The sequence below is a fragment of the Cervus canadensis genome, chromosome 4, assembly GCF_019320065.1.
Source record: "Cervus canadensis isolate Bull #8, Minnesota chromosome 4, ASM1932006v1, whole genome shotgun sequence".
In the NCBI taxonomy this organism is placed as follows: domain Eukaryota; kingdom Metazoa; phylum Chordata; class Mammalia; order Artiodactyla; family Cervidae; genus Cervus; species Cervus canadensis.
In genome coordinates this window covers 15,547,600-15,562,155 of record NC_057389.1, presented here as the reverse complement: position 1 = coordinate 15,562,155, position 14,556 = coordinate 15,547,600, and the positions used below count along the sequence as shown (strand labels likewise).

Sequence of the window (14,556 nt, the reverse complement as noted above, 5' to 3'; positions counted from 1 at the left end):
AATGGGTGTCCATTGGAGTACAGAATGAAGCAGGGAAAAGGCTAACAGAGTTTTGCCAAGAGAACGCACTGGTCATGCAAACATCCTCTTCCAACAACACAAGAGACAATTCTACACATGGACATCACCAGATGGTCAATACCGAAATCAGACTGATTATATTCTTTGCAGCCAAACATGGAGAAGCTCTATATAGTCAGCAAAAACACCACTGGGGGCTGGCTGTGGCTCAGATCATGAACTCTTTATGCAAAATTGAGACTTCAATTGAAGAAAGTAGGGAAAGCCACTAGGCCATTCAGGTATGGCCTAAATCAAATCCCTTATGATTATAGAGTGGATGTGATGAATAGATTCAAGGGATTAGATCTGATAGACAGAGTGCCTGAAGGACTGTGGACAGGGATTTATGACATTATACAGGAGGCAGTGGTCAAGACCATCCTCAAGGGGAAGAAAATGCAAAAAGGCAAAATGGTTGTCGGAGGAGGCCTTACAAATAGCTGAGAAAAGAAGAGAAGCAAAAGGCAAAGGAGAAAAGGAAAGATATACCCAGCCGGATGCAGAGTTCCAAAGAATAGCAAGGAGAGATAAGAGAGCCTTCCTCAGTGATCAATGCAAAAAATAGAGGAAAACAATAGAATGGGAAAGACTAGAGATCTCTTCAAGAAAATTAGAGATATCAAGTGAACATTTCATGCAAAGATGGGAAAAATAAAGGACAGAAATGGTATGGACCTAACAGAAACAGAAGACATTAAGAACAGGTGGCAAGAATACACAGAAGAACTATAGTAAAAAGATCTTAATGACCCAGATAACTATGATGGCTTAAAACTCACCATTCAAAAAAGAAAGATCATGGCATCCGGTCCCATCACTTCATGGCAAATAGACGGGGAAACAATGGAAACAGTGTCAGATTTCATTTTCTTGGGCTCCAAATTCACTGCAGATGGTGACCATAGCCATGAAATTAAAAGATGCTTGCTCCTTGGAAGAAAAGCTATGACCAACCTATATAGCATATTAAAAAACTGAGACATTGCTTTGCCGACAAAGGTCCGTCTAGTCAAAGCTATGGTTTTTCCAGTAGTCGTGTATGGATGTGAGAGCTGAGCACCGAAAAACTGATGCTTTTGAACGATGGTGTTGGAGAAGACTCTTGAGAGTCCCTTGGACTGCAAGGAGATCCAACCAGTCCATTTCCTAAAGGAAATTGGCCCTGAATATTCACTGGAAGGACTGGTGCTGAAGCTGAAACTCCAATACTTTGGACAACTGATGGAAAGAACTGACTTATTGGAAAAGACCCTGATGCTGGGAAAGATTGAAGGCGGGAGGAGAAAGAGAAGACAGAGGATGAGATGGTTAGATAGCATCACCGGCTCAATGGACATGAGTTTGAGCAAGCTCTGGGGGTTGGTGATGGACAGGGAACCTGGTATGTTGCAGTCCATGGGGCCACAAAGAGTTGGATATGACTGAGGGAGAGACTGAAAAACAAATCAGAATAAAGTATAACCTTTTTCGCCTGCACACACAATTCAAGTATTTATAGAAGCTGGCTTCCATTAAGTCAAAGTAAAGGTCTGCTCATGTACCTAGAACTGATCACCCACCTTTCTACAGTGAGGATCTTTGGAAAGGGCTTCTACCTGAAGAAGGTTTGTAAGCGCTGGTGCAAGGGGTGTGGGGAGGGGCAGCAGGACAGCTCACTGAACACCAGAGGTGCTGCTCGGCATATGCTGCACGAAGCAGTTTACTTCAGTGTTCTGCTTTAGCTCACTCTGGACTTGGAAAACATTGGTAGCCTTAGTATAATGGAATGCTTCCATTAGAAATCTAGCTCAAGGCCCTGAGCTAGATTAAAAATTAAAAGGTCAGGGACTTCCTTGGTGGTCCAGTGGTTAAGGCTCCACAGTTCCAATGCAGGAGGTGTGGGGTCCTTGGATTAGGGAACTAACATCTCACATGCCAAGTGATGTGGCCCAAAATAGAAATAAAATATCACTAATTGCTTAAAAAAATAAATAAATAAAAGGTACAACTCAAGCTTTTGCATCACATGACCAGCCAAAAGTATTTCACTTCTCAAGGTCTGGAAGTAGGATATGTAAAGCATTTTCTCAGACTTTCACTTTAAAAATAACAATAACAAAAACTATCACATGGAATGAATAAAACTGGGTTAGGAAGTTCTGTAGATCTTCTTGGTGCTGAACTATGACATAAGCCTTACAGATGGTAAAATAGTTGGAACTAATGTACAGAACTAATTTTTTTTATACTTTATTTGCTGCTGAATTCTGTGAAGTTTCAATTGTCGAAAATAAACTCACCCAAATATGAAATGTAATGTTTCAGATTGCAAGGTAATATGTAATGTAGTATTTGTAAAATACTTATATTAACTAGTGGTGTTTTGATTTGCATAATTTGTTAAAATGACTTCATTTTGACATCCACTGATGTAGATTAATAATCTAGGTTCAGATTTAAAGACTGATGGGAAAATGGCACATGTATACTTTTCAAGTTTTAGGAGTTTGCTATGTTTTAAAAAGAGTAATTTAACTTTAGGGGTTTTTAGAAAATGGGTTTTCTCACAGTCCATTGCTGGCAATTGGCAGTTCTAGTAACACCAGCACAGAGTATTAACTGTTAAACCTTTTTAACAGTGAGGTGAGTAACTCTGAATAAAGTTTTAGAGAGAAATTTAAAAAAAAGAAATTTAAAAGAGAAATTAAAAAAAAAAAAAAAGACTTATCCAGGCACATCCCTTCAACACCGAAACTGAGTTTGAAATATATTCCTTAGGTTTTGTGAGTATAATCCAATGCAGTTTCTTTTAAAGAGAAGAGAAGCATAATATGTAATCAGCTAGGTCCGTGACACTGTGTTGTAAGTAGAATGTTGAGTGAGAATAGTTCAGATATTTATTACAGAAATAAACAGCCACACATTCCTAAGAGTCAAGTACTTTTCACAGTAACCACTTTTAATGACTCATTATCTTGTATCTGATGACCCCCTTTTGGCAACAATTTAGATGATGATCCTCAACAGCAGTGATCTGGTGAAATTCCAACTCAAAGGTAGGAGTATTCATTTTAACAGCAATCACAGTGAGCCATGTACTGATTTTCTACTGCTGCCCTAACAAACTACCACAAACTTGGCGACTGAAAAACATAAGTTTATTATCTTACAGTTTTGTAAGTCAGAAGTCCACCATGGGTCTCACCAGGCTACGATCAAAGTATCAGCCGGGCCGCATCCCTTTCGGGAACTTGGCAGATGGCGTGTCCTGCCTTCCCCAGTTCCTGGAGGCTGCCCTTATTAACACGGTTAGGGGCCCCTTCTTCCATCTCCACAGCAGCAATACTGAATCTCTCTGACCTCCCGCTGGGACGTCTCTCTGACAGGCTCTCTACTTTTAAGAATTCCTGTGAGTAAACTGGATTCATCCAGATAATCTAGGATAATCTCCCCATCTCAGGGTCCAAAACCTTAAGTCACATCTGCAACGCAGTCACAAATTTCAGGGGTTGGGACACAGACACCTTATTCTGCTGCCACAAACAGAAACAACAAGATAAGCATTTTTTCATTACTTCTCTCCAGAATAAATATAACTTAAGGATTTCTGTCATAGGGATTATATATAGGGAAAGTATGTGGTAAAGCATGAAGCCCAAATGAACCTGTGTACCTATTCAAACTCATGATCATGACATAACAAATTATTTCAACAGTCCAGGGATATTGTATGCAATCCAACACCTTTTTTTCAGTGGACACTCCAGTTTCAATGATCCCTTTCCTGGCATCATTTCCCTTCATTAAAATAAACAGGTATTTCAATTCTAAGTTCAAAATACAAGAGAAAAAGTTTTAACTATTTCATAACACTGTTAAACAAATTCTAAATTTCTTCAAAACATTGTGAAATTTAAAAATAGCATTTATAAAAAAAATGAGAGTTGTATAAGGTATTTGTTCAGGTAATCAGAATTTAAAATAAAGTTATTCAAAAAGTTCCTAATCATCCAAAGAGAGGAAAAACCCATTATTATATAGTATGCAGACAGCTAGACAGTATGAATGGTCTTTAGGTCCCACAGATCTAAGTGATTACATATTCCAAACCAGAAGTTATGTGCATACTGTAAATAAAGGTATTTTCTGACTTTTTACTTTCATTGCTGTTGTCCAGTCACTCAGTCGTGTCCGACTCTTTGCGACCCCATGGACTGCAGCATGCAGGCCTCCCTGTCCTTCACCATCTCCCGGAGTTTACTCAAACTCATGTCCACCGAGTCAGTGATGCCATCCAACTGTCTCATTCTCTGTCATCCCCTTCTCCTCTTCTCTTCAATCTTTCCCAGCATCAGGGTCTTTTCTAATGAAACAGCTCTTTACATGAGGTGGCTAAAATATTGAAGCTTCAGCTTCAGCATCAGTCCTTCCAACGAATATTCAGGATGGATTTCCTTTAGGATGGACTGGTTGGATCTCCTTGCAGTCCAACACAACAGTTTGAAAGCATCAATTCTTTGGTGCTCAGCCTTCTTTATGGACTTTCTAGTTTATCTGTATAAAAAGTACCAGGTGGCTCGGTAGTGAAGAACCCACTTGCCAACGCAGGAGACGCAGGAGACACGCGCTTGATCCCTGGGTCGGGAAGATTCCCTGGGGAAGACAATGGCTACCCACTTCAGTATTCTTGCCTGGAAAATTCCACAGACAGAGGAGCCTAGCGGGCTACAGTCCGCAGGGTCACAAAGAGGACTGAGCAGAGCATGTAAAATAAATATATATCACTTAAAATGAAAAGATCACTGTGCCTGTATCTGATACACAAATGTATCTTTCTAAAGTAAAAAAACAAAGGCAAGACAAAAAACCTCTCCTGCAAATTGAAGGTCAGTTTATAATCTGCAGCTAAATGCTATGTCTTATAACAAGCAGTTTTGGAGTCTGAGAAGTTTTCTATCCAACAAAACTAAAGTGGGAAAAAGGAAGACCCGTCCAGAGACAAGGGTCAACTTTGCCAAAACAAAGTTTCTACATTTTTTAATGCACAAAAATTAAAATGAATCTGCAAGACACACTGATTCATAAATAAAATATGCTTCATTTTTGTTTTCCTATAAAATTTCCCTGAAGCAGATAACTAATTTTCTGTGGAGAAACCAAACATGTGTATCTTTTCATAGTTGTATATGACTTAATACTAAATATTTATTTACCTAACTAAAGTTTCACACCAGTTTAAATAACCACATCTATTAATTCCTGTAATATGCAACATGAATATTTTTGACCAATCCTGTTTTGTGTAGAGTCCCAGATTACATGAAGCTTGTCAACTCATTTTGTAAAGTGAAAAAAGAGCAGAGTAATTTAAAACTAAGGTTGTTTTTTTAATCCTGACCAGAAATTAACACAAGGGGCACTTTAAGAAATAGGACAAGTGATCCCAGACAGACTGTGCTCCAAAAGTTTACTCATAAGCTAAAATGACTTTCCAACTGGAAACGACTATCAGATGCCAAGCTAGCCTATATAAATCTAATCAATAATAATTAATAATTATTAATCAAGTTGACTAATAATAGTTAATAGCAGCAAATGGTAAACAAAAATTCACAGAAAATGCACTATACTTCTCAAAGAGATAAAAATAATGAAACACTTACTATGAATGCTAAATATTGATATGTCAGGAAATAGTTTTTAATGTACTCTAATTAAACTTACAAATAAACTCTGAAAATAAATTCCAGCCACTTCTTCGAATCAGGTAACACTGATTACCTCAAATTTTTTCTGCTTTAAGTATGCTGTTTAGCATCACTCTTCTTTACCAACTTGGATTAAATAACAATGTTTAAAACACTTCACACAGGTCTGGCATAAAGTTAGTTCTATAAATTATATGGTTAGGAATTATTTGAGTCTCACAGTAACTGGGGAGCTATCTGAAGAGAAGGCAACAAATAGAGAGGATGAATATACAGCTATGCAAAAAAAAAGAGAGAGAGAGAGAGAATTACCTGAGATAGTATTAACTACAGTACTTTCTAACCTTATTTTCTAAAAAATCTGGGCTTGAAGTTCCCGGAGGCCAGAACTAGGCAATGGAGTCAAAAGGTCACTCCTTGCTTATAGGCTTGGAGCAAAAGTTAGCCAAGTCCACCCTGAAGGTGAAAGTGACTTTGTGAAGCAGCACCAGCCCAGAAAGCAAGTGGAAAACAAGAACTGACCCATAAGCAGTGCTGCAGTGAACACTGGGGTACATGCGTCTCTTTCAATTCTGGTTTCCTCGGTGTGTATGCCGAGGAGTGGGACTGCTGGGTCGTATGGCCACTCTATTTCAAGCTTTTTAAGGAATCTCCACACTGTTCTCCACAGTGGCTGCACTAGTTTGCATTCCCACCAACAGTGTAAGAGGGCTTCCTTTTCTCCACACCCTCTCCAGTATTTATTGCTTGTAGACTTTTTAATAGCAGTCATTCTGACCGGCGTGAGATGGTACCTCACTGTGGTTTTGATTTGCCTTTCTCTGATAATGAGTGATGTTGAGCATCTTTTCATGTGTTTGTTAGCCATCTGTATGTCTTCATGCTGTTTACAATAGCCAGGACATGGCAGCAACCCAGATGTCCATCGGCAGATGAATGGATAAGAAAGCTGTGGTATATATACACAATGGAGTATTACTCAGCTATTAAAAAGAATGCATTTGAATCAGTTCTAACGAGGTGGATGAAACTGGAGCCTATTTTACAGGTGAAGTAAGTCAGAAAGAAAAACACCAATATAGTATATTAACACATATATATGGAATTTAGAAGGACGGTAACAATGACCCTATATGCAAGACAGCACAAGAGACACAGGTGTAAAGAACAGACTTTTGGACTCTGTGGGAGAAGGTGAGGGTGGGATGATCTGAGAGAATAGCATTGAAACATGTATATTATCATACGTGAAATAGATGACTAGTCCAGGTTCGATGCATGAGACAGGGTGCTCAGGGCTGGTGCACTGGGATGACCCGGAGGGATGGGATGGGGAGGGAGGTGGGAGGGGGGTTCAGGATGGGGGACACATGTACACCCGTGGCTGATTCATGTCAATGTATGGCAAAAACCACTACAATATTGTAAAGTAATTAGCTTCCAATTAAAAGAAAAAAAAAAAAAGAACTGACTCGTAAATGTGTAAGCAGACAGATGAGTCCACTGTGGGGGTGAAGGCTAATGTGCCCGGCATGGGGCTGTGTGGGCAGCCTCTCTAGCACAGCCTTGCCAAACCTGAGGACCAGGCTGTTAAAAGGACGAATCGGTTTCACAGCTGTGAGGACAGGAAGACATGGGCAGAGAACAGCAAGTGCTTGGTCTTATGAAAGAAAGAAGTAAAGGGCAGGATCATCGTTGCATTAAGTCAGTGGTTCACGAGCATCAATGGCCCAAGATTAGAATGTCTTAGGCATGCCTTTAAAATGCAGAGTCCTAGCCTCCATCATTAAAGATTCAGATTGAATAGGTCTCAATGATGATAATATTCAGCCAAATATAGGCATTCAATAGATTAACCTGTGGAGTAAAATTTAATTACAGAATATTATCAATTTGTACTATCTTACAAAGTAACACTGTGAAGCTGATGATTCAGAAAAGCTACATATATAAATTATACCACCCATTTTCACACAATAAATAATTTATGTAAATAGATGAAACACTTTAAAACCACAGATCCAAAGCAAGTGACATACAGCTTCTTCAAATTAATATAAACGGCTTTTTGAAAAAATAAAATAGGAAACTGTACTTTCAAGTCTCCAAATTTGGAATTCTGAAATTATATCTGAATTGATACTGTAAAGAAAACAAGACACCATTTTTGTTTTTATTTAAGAAAAGTTCATCTTTTTAGCATAAATGAAGGAATTACATGATCGATTAAATATTGTCAGCATTGTTTTTGAAAAATTTTCACTCACTTTTTAAATGCAGCCTTACACTTGAGAGTTTTGAATTCTATAGACATATCCATTAGCAGTCTGTGCTGTGCTCAGTCACTCAGTCGTGTCCAACTCTTTGCAACCCCAGGGACTGTAGCCCACCAGGCTCCTCTGTCTAGGGAGGTTCTCCAGGCAAGAGTACTGGAGTGGGCGGCCATGCCCTCCTCTAGGGGATGTTCCCAACCCAGGGTGATCCCCTGGGTCTCCCACACTGCAGGCGGATTCTTTACTGTCTGAGCAACCAAGGAAGCCCAATTAGCAGTCCAGGACTCACCTAACATTTATATTATGCTTCTTCAACAGAATCCAAGATGAACCACTAGTAAAACAGATGATAAGATTATCTGGATATTGGATGAATTGGTCTGCTGAACTCTAGAATTCATAGAAGGAATTAAAACTTTTAATTTGTTTTTTAACAAATAAAACTCTGCACTGTGCTAATCTCATTTTGCATATAACTTAGCAAATGGCTATTAAGGCTTTATTGTAAGGGATTACAAAAAAAAAAGTCCTATTGTGCACCATGCAAGATACAGAAAATAATGATTCACAAATAACTAACGAACTACTAAGGGAATCATGGTTTTTCCTTTCATTATAGACTTCTCAAAATCAAAAATGTTTTCAAATTAAAGTTATATTAAGAGTTTATGGAAAATTACATCCCTAGCTTAAGAACTTAAACGTCTTTAGATTTTAAAAAGAAATGGATGATTGTAACTATAGCTTTTTAAACTGTTGCTTTGGGGGAAAGTCTTGATTCTTTCTTTCTTTATTTCTAATAGCTTTTTCTTTGCCTGCTTACTATAAAATAAAGCACTGTTATTGTGAGGACAATTTCTGATTCAGTTCCAACGCTCTTGCATCTCCGTGAGTTTTGGCATTGTTTACCAGCACCTGTGGGAAATCACAGATAGGAACATTAGTATTCTCTTTATTAACAATACCTATATCTAGATTCATAGAAACGAAGTAAGCCATAGGGCAGTAGGCAACATCAAACTACACAAGAAGAACTGACTCTGTGCAACCTTTCAGTCATTTTTGCTGAAATAAATTTCAAAGCTAACATCACATAAGCACTATTTATTCAAATACTCAATAGAAGAGATGTCAACATTCTGATTGTTACCACTGACAGTGGTGCATAAAGTTAAAGGTTTTGACTGGAGGCTTTTTTTACAACACTGTCACCTCTGAACCCATACCCCAAAGACCATTTTATGCACAGGGCTGTCCAAATGATACTGCTCTCCTTTAAAACCACAGCTTAAGATCAAGGCTTGAGGTTCTAAGTTAAATTAAGAACCTTTCCATAATTTTCACCAGTGCCACAAACTAGAAGCTTTGATTTCTGTTGCTCATTTGATTACTAAAACATTTTTTGGTTGTTCATTTTCAAACACTGAGAAGGGTCTGAGATGTTGCTCTATTTGCAAGCTAACAAGTTAGCCTGCCATAGTTTCATAAATACTGCCGGAAGACAGGGGACACGTGGGTCAGAGACAAATGTCTTTATCATTCAGGGTGTAGCAAGCAACATAACTATCATTATACCTGCATCCATTCCCCCCACCCTCTAAGTCTCACAGGGGTGACGTGGATGGATGCACATGGTTCCCCCACACACAGTAAACTGCATCACAAGAGGGGAACCCTGAGCCTAGGAGACGTGACTCTTTTATAACTGGCAGTAAGCATGCCTACTCTGTGCTCTAGAGGGAGACACGTATCTCTTCTCCCAAGGCTATGGGTGTTAAAAAATAAAAAAGAAAAAGCTTCTCATTAGTTTTCATTGTGTTTTAAAACTGTTGGCTGAAGTTGTAAGAATTTAGACCCAATACATGTCTTACATACTCTATCGTTTTAAAAAGAACCCACACCCACAGCTGAGCCTTAAACAGCATGTGGACTGGGGATGAAGACCCTCTATATGCTCAAAACTTCACATACAACTTAGAGTCAGCCACCCATGTAGGCCCCTGGTATCCGTAGATTCAACTAATTAAGGATTATGGAGTACTGTAGTATTTACTACTGAAAAAAATTAGAGTATAAGGGGAACCACACCATTTAACTGTGCATTCTTCAAGAGTCAACTGTGTATGTTTACATACTTAGAAACCAGAGCCATCCCGTGACAACTGGAGTAGAAACTGCCATGTGCATTTTATTGCAGAGACAATAAGAAGCAAACTAATTTTTCCAAAGATTGTATGAACATCCCATTAACTTCTGCTACTTCCAAACCTCTCTGTTGCCTCCTCTGCATTGGTTATAAGAAATACTACAACCAGAACCCAGAACCTTCGTCTATCTTTTCTTATGCTACCTAGCACTTCAGAAGAGTGTACTTCCTACACGTTAAATCGGTGGTTCTCAGCTAGGGGTGATGACACCTGCGGTATTATTTGGCAATGTCTAGAAGACATTTTCAGCTGCTGCAAGCTGGGTGGAGGACACTGCTACTGGCATCCTGTGGTTAGGGATGCTGGTTAGGCAACCCGACCACTGGATGCAACCTACAAAGCACAGGACAGCAACACTCAGCCCTCATACGACAAAGGGCCACGATGAAATCTTTTTAACAAAATCGGGGTCTTACATCAATGAGCTCGTAGTCATTTTTGGCATGTAAGTGTCTCAGAAGGTACCAACGTGCTGTTGAAACAATAGATTTGGGATACCCAGGTTGATACACAACTCTCTCCAAAAGTCGCCGTGTCTCTCTAGGAAAAAGATACTCACTTTTAGTCCAAAGCATATAAACTAAGACACTTCATCTACTGGTCTCATACACACATATTATCTTTCTCACTCTTCTGCAGATGACCTGCTGATTACTTCATGAAATTTTTATATGTGTAACAAAAAGGGTAATAATAATGGCTAACATTTATTAACTATTTATTATGTGCTATGCAGTAGTATGCCAAATGCTTTACACATATGGTCACACTTGACATTGACATCCTTGGAGGGATGGGTGCTGCTATTACTCTCATTCTGCAGACAATAAGGCTCTTTCTAAAAAGAATGGGAAAATGACCCATTTTATGAGCACTTCTGACTGCTCTATTTCTAATCCTTCTTGAAAGCAAGCAGAAAATAACGATACAAAGATAATATACACTGGAACAATTAGAAATATTTAACATCTACAATAGAGGTTAAGTGTCCAATATCAGGTTTTTAGTATATGCTTTCATGTACTAAACCTGTATAGTATGTGAACTTTTGTAATAACAGGCTGATTTAGAGTTGTGTTCTAATTTCTTCTTTCCAGTTTTACTAATATTTATGACTCCAAAGATTTCTGTAAGGGTAGAAATAACACAAATTGTGTTAACTTCAGAACTGCTGAACAAGAAGATTTTGTAAGTAGCATATGGTTAGAAGGAAGAGCTAAAGAACTTGTTCTTAATATGTGTTTACATAGGAATCAATAGTAAAGCAGTATGTTTATTTGAGCTGATTTTGGCTGCTGCTCACAGAGATTACAGGGGGCTGGGGGTTAAGGCTCTCTAAGTCAGGAGATCCAACCAGTCCACCCTAAAGGAAATCAGTCCGGAATATTCACTGGAAGGATTGATGCTGAAGCTGAAACTCCAACACTTTGGCCACCTGATGTGAACAACTGACTCATTTGAAAAGACCCCAATGCTGGGAAAGATTGAAGGTAGGAGAAGGGGACGACAGAGGATGAGATGGTTGGATGGCATCACCAACTCAATGGACATGAGTTTGAGTAAACACCGGGAATTGGTGATGCACAGGGAGGCCTGGCATGCTGCAGTCCATGGGGTCGCAAAGAGTTGGATACGACTGAGTGGCTGAACTGAGCTGAAGTCATGTATACTGAGCTTCAGCAGAAAGAGTTCATTAGGAACTTCAAATTATAGCCTAAAACATTTCTTGGTGAAACTAGTTATATAAAAAAAACAGCAAAGTAAATATATAACAGAAATGAAGATGGGACTGCTAATTAGTCATAGGTCTTTAACTCTTCTTTCACTCCTATTTCGTGGTGTTGATGTGACCTTTGTCACATATTTGTGTGTTAAGCTCTATGTCTACAATACCTAATTCTGTTCCAGTAATATATGCTCCTAAACGACTGTTTTACTTATGCTTTGTATTATGTGTGATATCCATTAGACTAGATATTACTCTCAGAATTTCAAAATATTCTTGCCTGTTTTTTCATCCATACAATGCTTAAGTGATTTTCTTCAAATTTATTTCTGACTTCATCCCCCCCTTCCAAAGAAAAGATCGCTAAAATTTCTACATTTAATTCTGTGAAGCTTCTGGATTTTCTAGGTATAAAAACCACATTATTTACAATGTCTCTGCCTTTTCAATATTTATTACTTTTTTCATAGCTTATTGTGCTCTATAAGAACTTATGTCAATCTAGCTTTGAACTTGAGCCTTTTGGATTTTGCTTGTTACTAAAATCCACATTTACACTGTTATCTCATCCTAAAACACTGAAGACCAAAAATACCAAGGCCTTCTTCACTTGAAAAGCTATCATGCAAATCTCTAATATTCTATATCTGTGTACCAAATTACTTTTTAAAAAAAATTGTAAGACTTTATTTTCTTCCTTATTGGGTTACTAGAATCAGCCTTTCCAAAGTAGAAATATATATATGAATAACATCAATGTTTGTTAAATTCATTCCGAACTTTTGTTTCCTAGAAGGAGTAAAACTGAAGAAACATTTTAAGAAAAAGATGAACAAAGATTCTTTATACCTTGCTCCCATTTTGCGTTTGAATTGTAACAAAGCTTGTAAAAGGACAGCAAGTGGACAAAAGCAAAGTTTCAGGGCCTCAGCTGTAGCTTCTTGAACCAAGGATGGCCAGTGATCACTGGAAACATTAGCCTATAAAATAAAACACAAATATTAAATCATTGCGCTCATCTAACATGCTAGGAAGGTAATGCTCAAAATCCTTCAAGCTAGGCTTCAGCAGTACACCCAGAACTTCCAGATGTAAAAGCTTGGTTTAGAAAAGGCCAGCGATCAAACAGCCACCATCCGCTGGATCACAGAGAAAGCAAAGGAATTCCAGAAAAACAGCTGCTTCATTGACTAAAATTTTTGACTGTATGGATCACAACAAACTATGGGAAATTCTTAAAGAGATGGGAATACTAGACCACCTTACCTGCCTCCTGAGAAACCTGTATGCAGGTCAGGAAGCATCAGTTACAACCGGACATGCAGCAATGGACTGGTTCAAAATTGGGAAAGGAGTATGTCAAGGCTTATACTGTCATCCTGCTTATTAACTTATATGCAGAGTACATTATGTGAAATGCCAGGCTGGATGAGTCACAAATTAGAATCAAAATTGCCAGGAGAAATATCAATAACTTCAGATATGCAGGGGCTTCCCTGGTGGCTCAGAGTGTGGTAAAGTGTCTGCCTATAATGCGGGAGACCTGGGTTTGATACCTGGGTCAGGAAGATCCCCAGGAGAAGGAAATGGCAACCCACTCCAGTATTCTTGCCTGGAAAATCCCATGGACGGAGAATCCTGGTAGGCTACAGTCCATGGGGTCACAAAGAGTTGGACACCACTGAGCGACTTCACTTTCACTTTCAGATATGCACATGTTACCACTCTAATGGTAGAAAGCAAAGAGGAACTAAAGAGCCTCTTCATGAAGGTGAAAGAGGAGGGTGAAAAAGCTGGCTTAAAACTCAACGTTCAAAAAACTAAGAACACAGCATCCAGTCCCATCATTTCAAGGCAAATAGATGGGGTAAAAGTAGAAACAGGGACAGATTTTATTTTCTTGGGCTCCAAAATCCTTGTGGGTGGTGACTGCAGTCATGAAATTCAAAGACACTTGCTCATAGAAAGGAAAGCTATGACAAACCTAAACAGCATATTAAAAAGCAGAGGCATTACTTTGCCAACAAAGGTCTGTATAGTCACAGTTATGGTTTTCCCAATAGTTATGTATAGATGTGAGAGCTGAACCATAAAGTAGGCTAAGTTCCGAAGAATTGATGCTTTCGAATTCTGGGGCTGGAAAAGACTCTTGAGAGACCCTTGGTCTGCAAGGAGATCAAACTAGTCAATCCTAAAGGAAATCAACCCTGGATATTCATTTGAAGGACTGATGCTGAAGCTGACGCTCCAACATTTTGGCCACCTGATGTGACGAGTTGACTTACTGGAAAAGACCCTGATGCTGGGAAAGACCGAAGGCAGGAAGAAAAGGGGACCACAGAGGATGATAAGGTTGGATTGCATCACCAACTCAATGGACATGAGTTTGAGCAAACTCTGGGAGGTAATGAAGGATAGGGATGCATGGCATCTCAAAGAGTCATACACAACTTAGAGCCTAAACAACAACATTAAATCATTAGACATTTGACATGTTTACCTTAAAAAATACAATCAGCTCTTACTTGTTGAGTATCCAAGTTGCCACATAAATGCAACAGGGAGTGAAATTCTACAAAATTATTTAGACCTGATTCCTG

General features: G+C 38.8%; 1 protein-coding gene across 5 annotated transcripts in view; it reads right to left on the bottom strand.

Moving 5' to 3' along the window:
* Positions 1-7,909: 7,909 nt before the first annotated feature.
* Positions 7,910-14,556, bottom strand: part of TTC37 (tetratricopeptide repeat domain 37) — a 96,118-nt gene continuing 89,471 nt past the window's right edge. For all 5 annotated transcript variants that reach the window (XM_043464618.1, XM_043464617.1, XM_043464616.1 and 2 more), the window contains 3 exons: positions 12,806-12,936; positions 10,647-10,770; positions 7,910-8,938 (listed from right to left, as the gene is read on the bottom strand). In XM_043464618.1, coding sequence (XP_043320553.1) covers positions 8,864-8,938; positions 10,647-10,770; positions 12,806-12,936 — 330 coding nt within the window. In that variant the 3' untranslated portion in view covers positions 7,910-8,863. The remainder of the gene's footprint in view (positions 8,939-10,646; positions 10,771-12,805; positions 12,937-14,556) is intronic.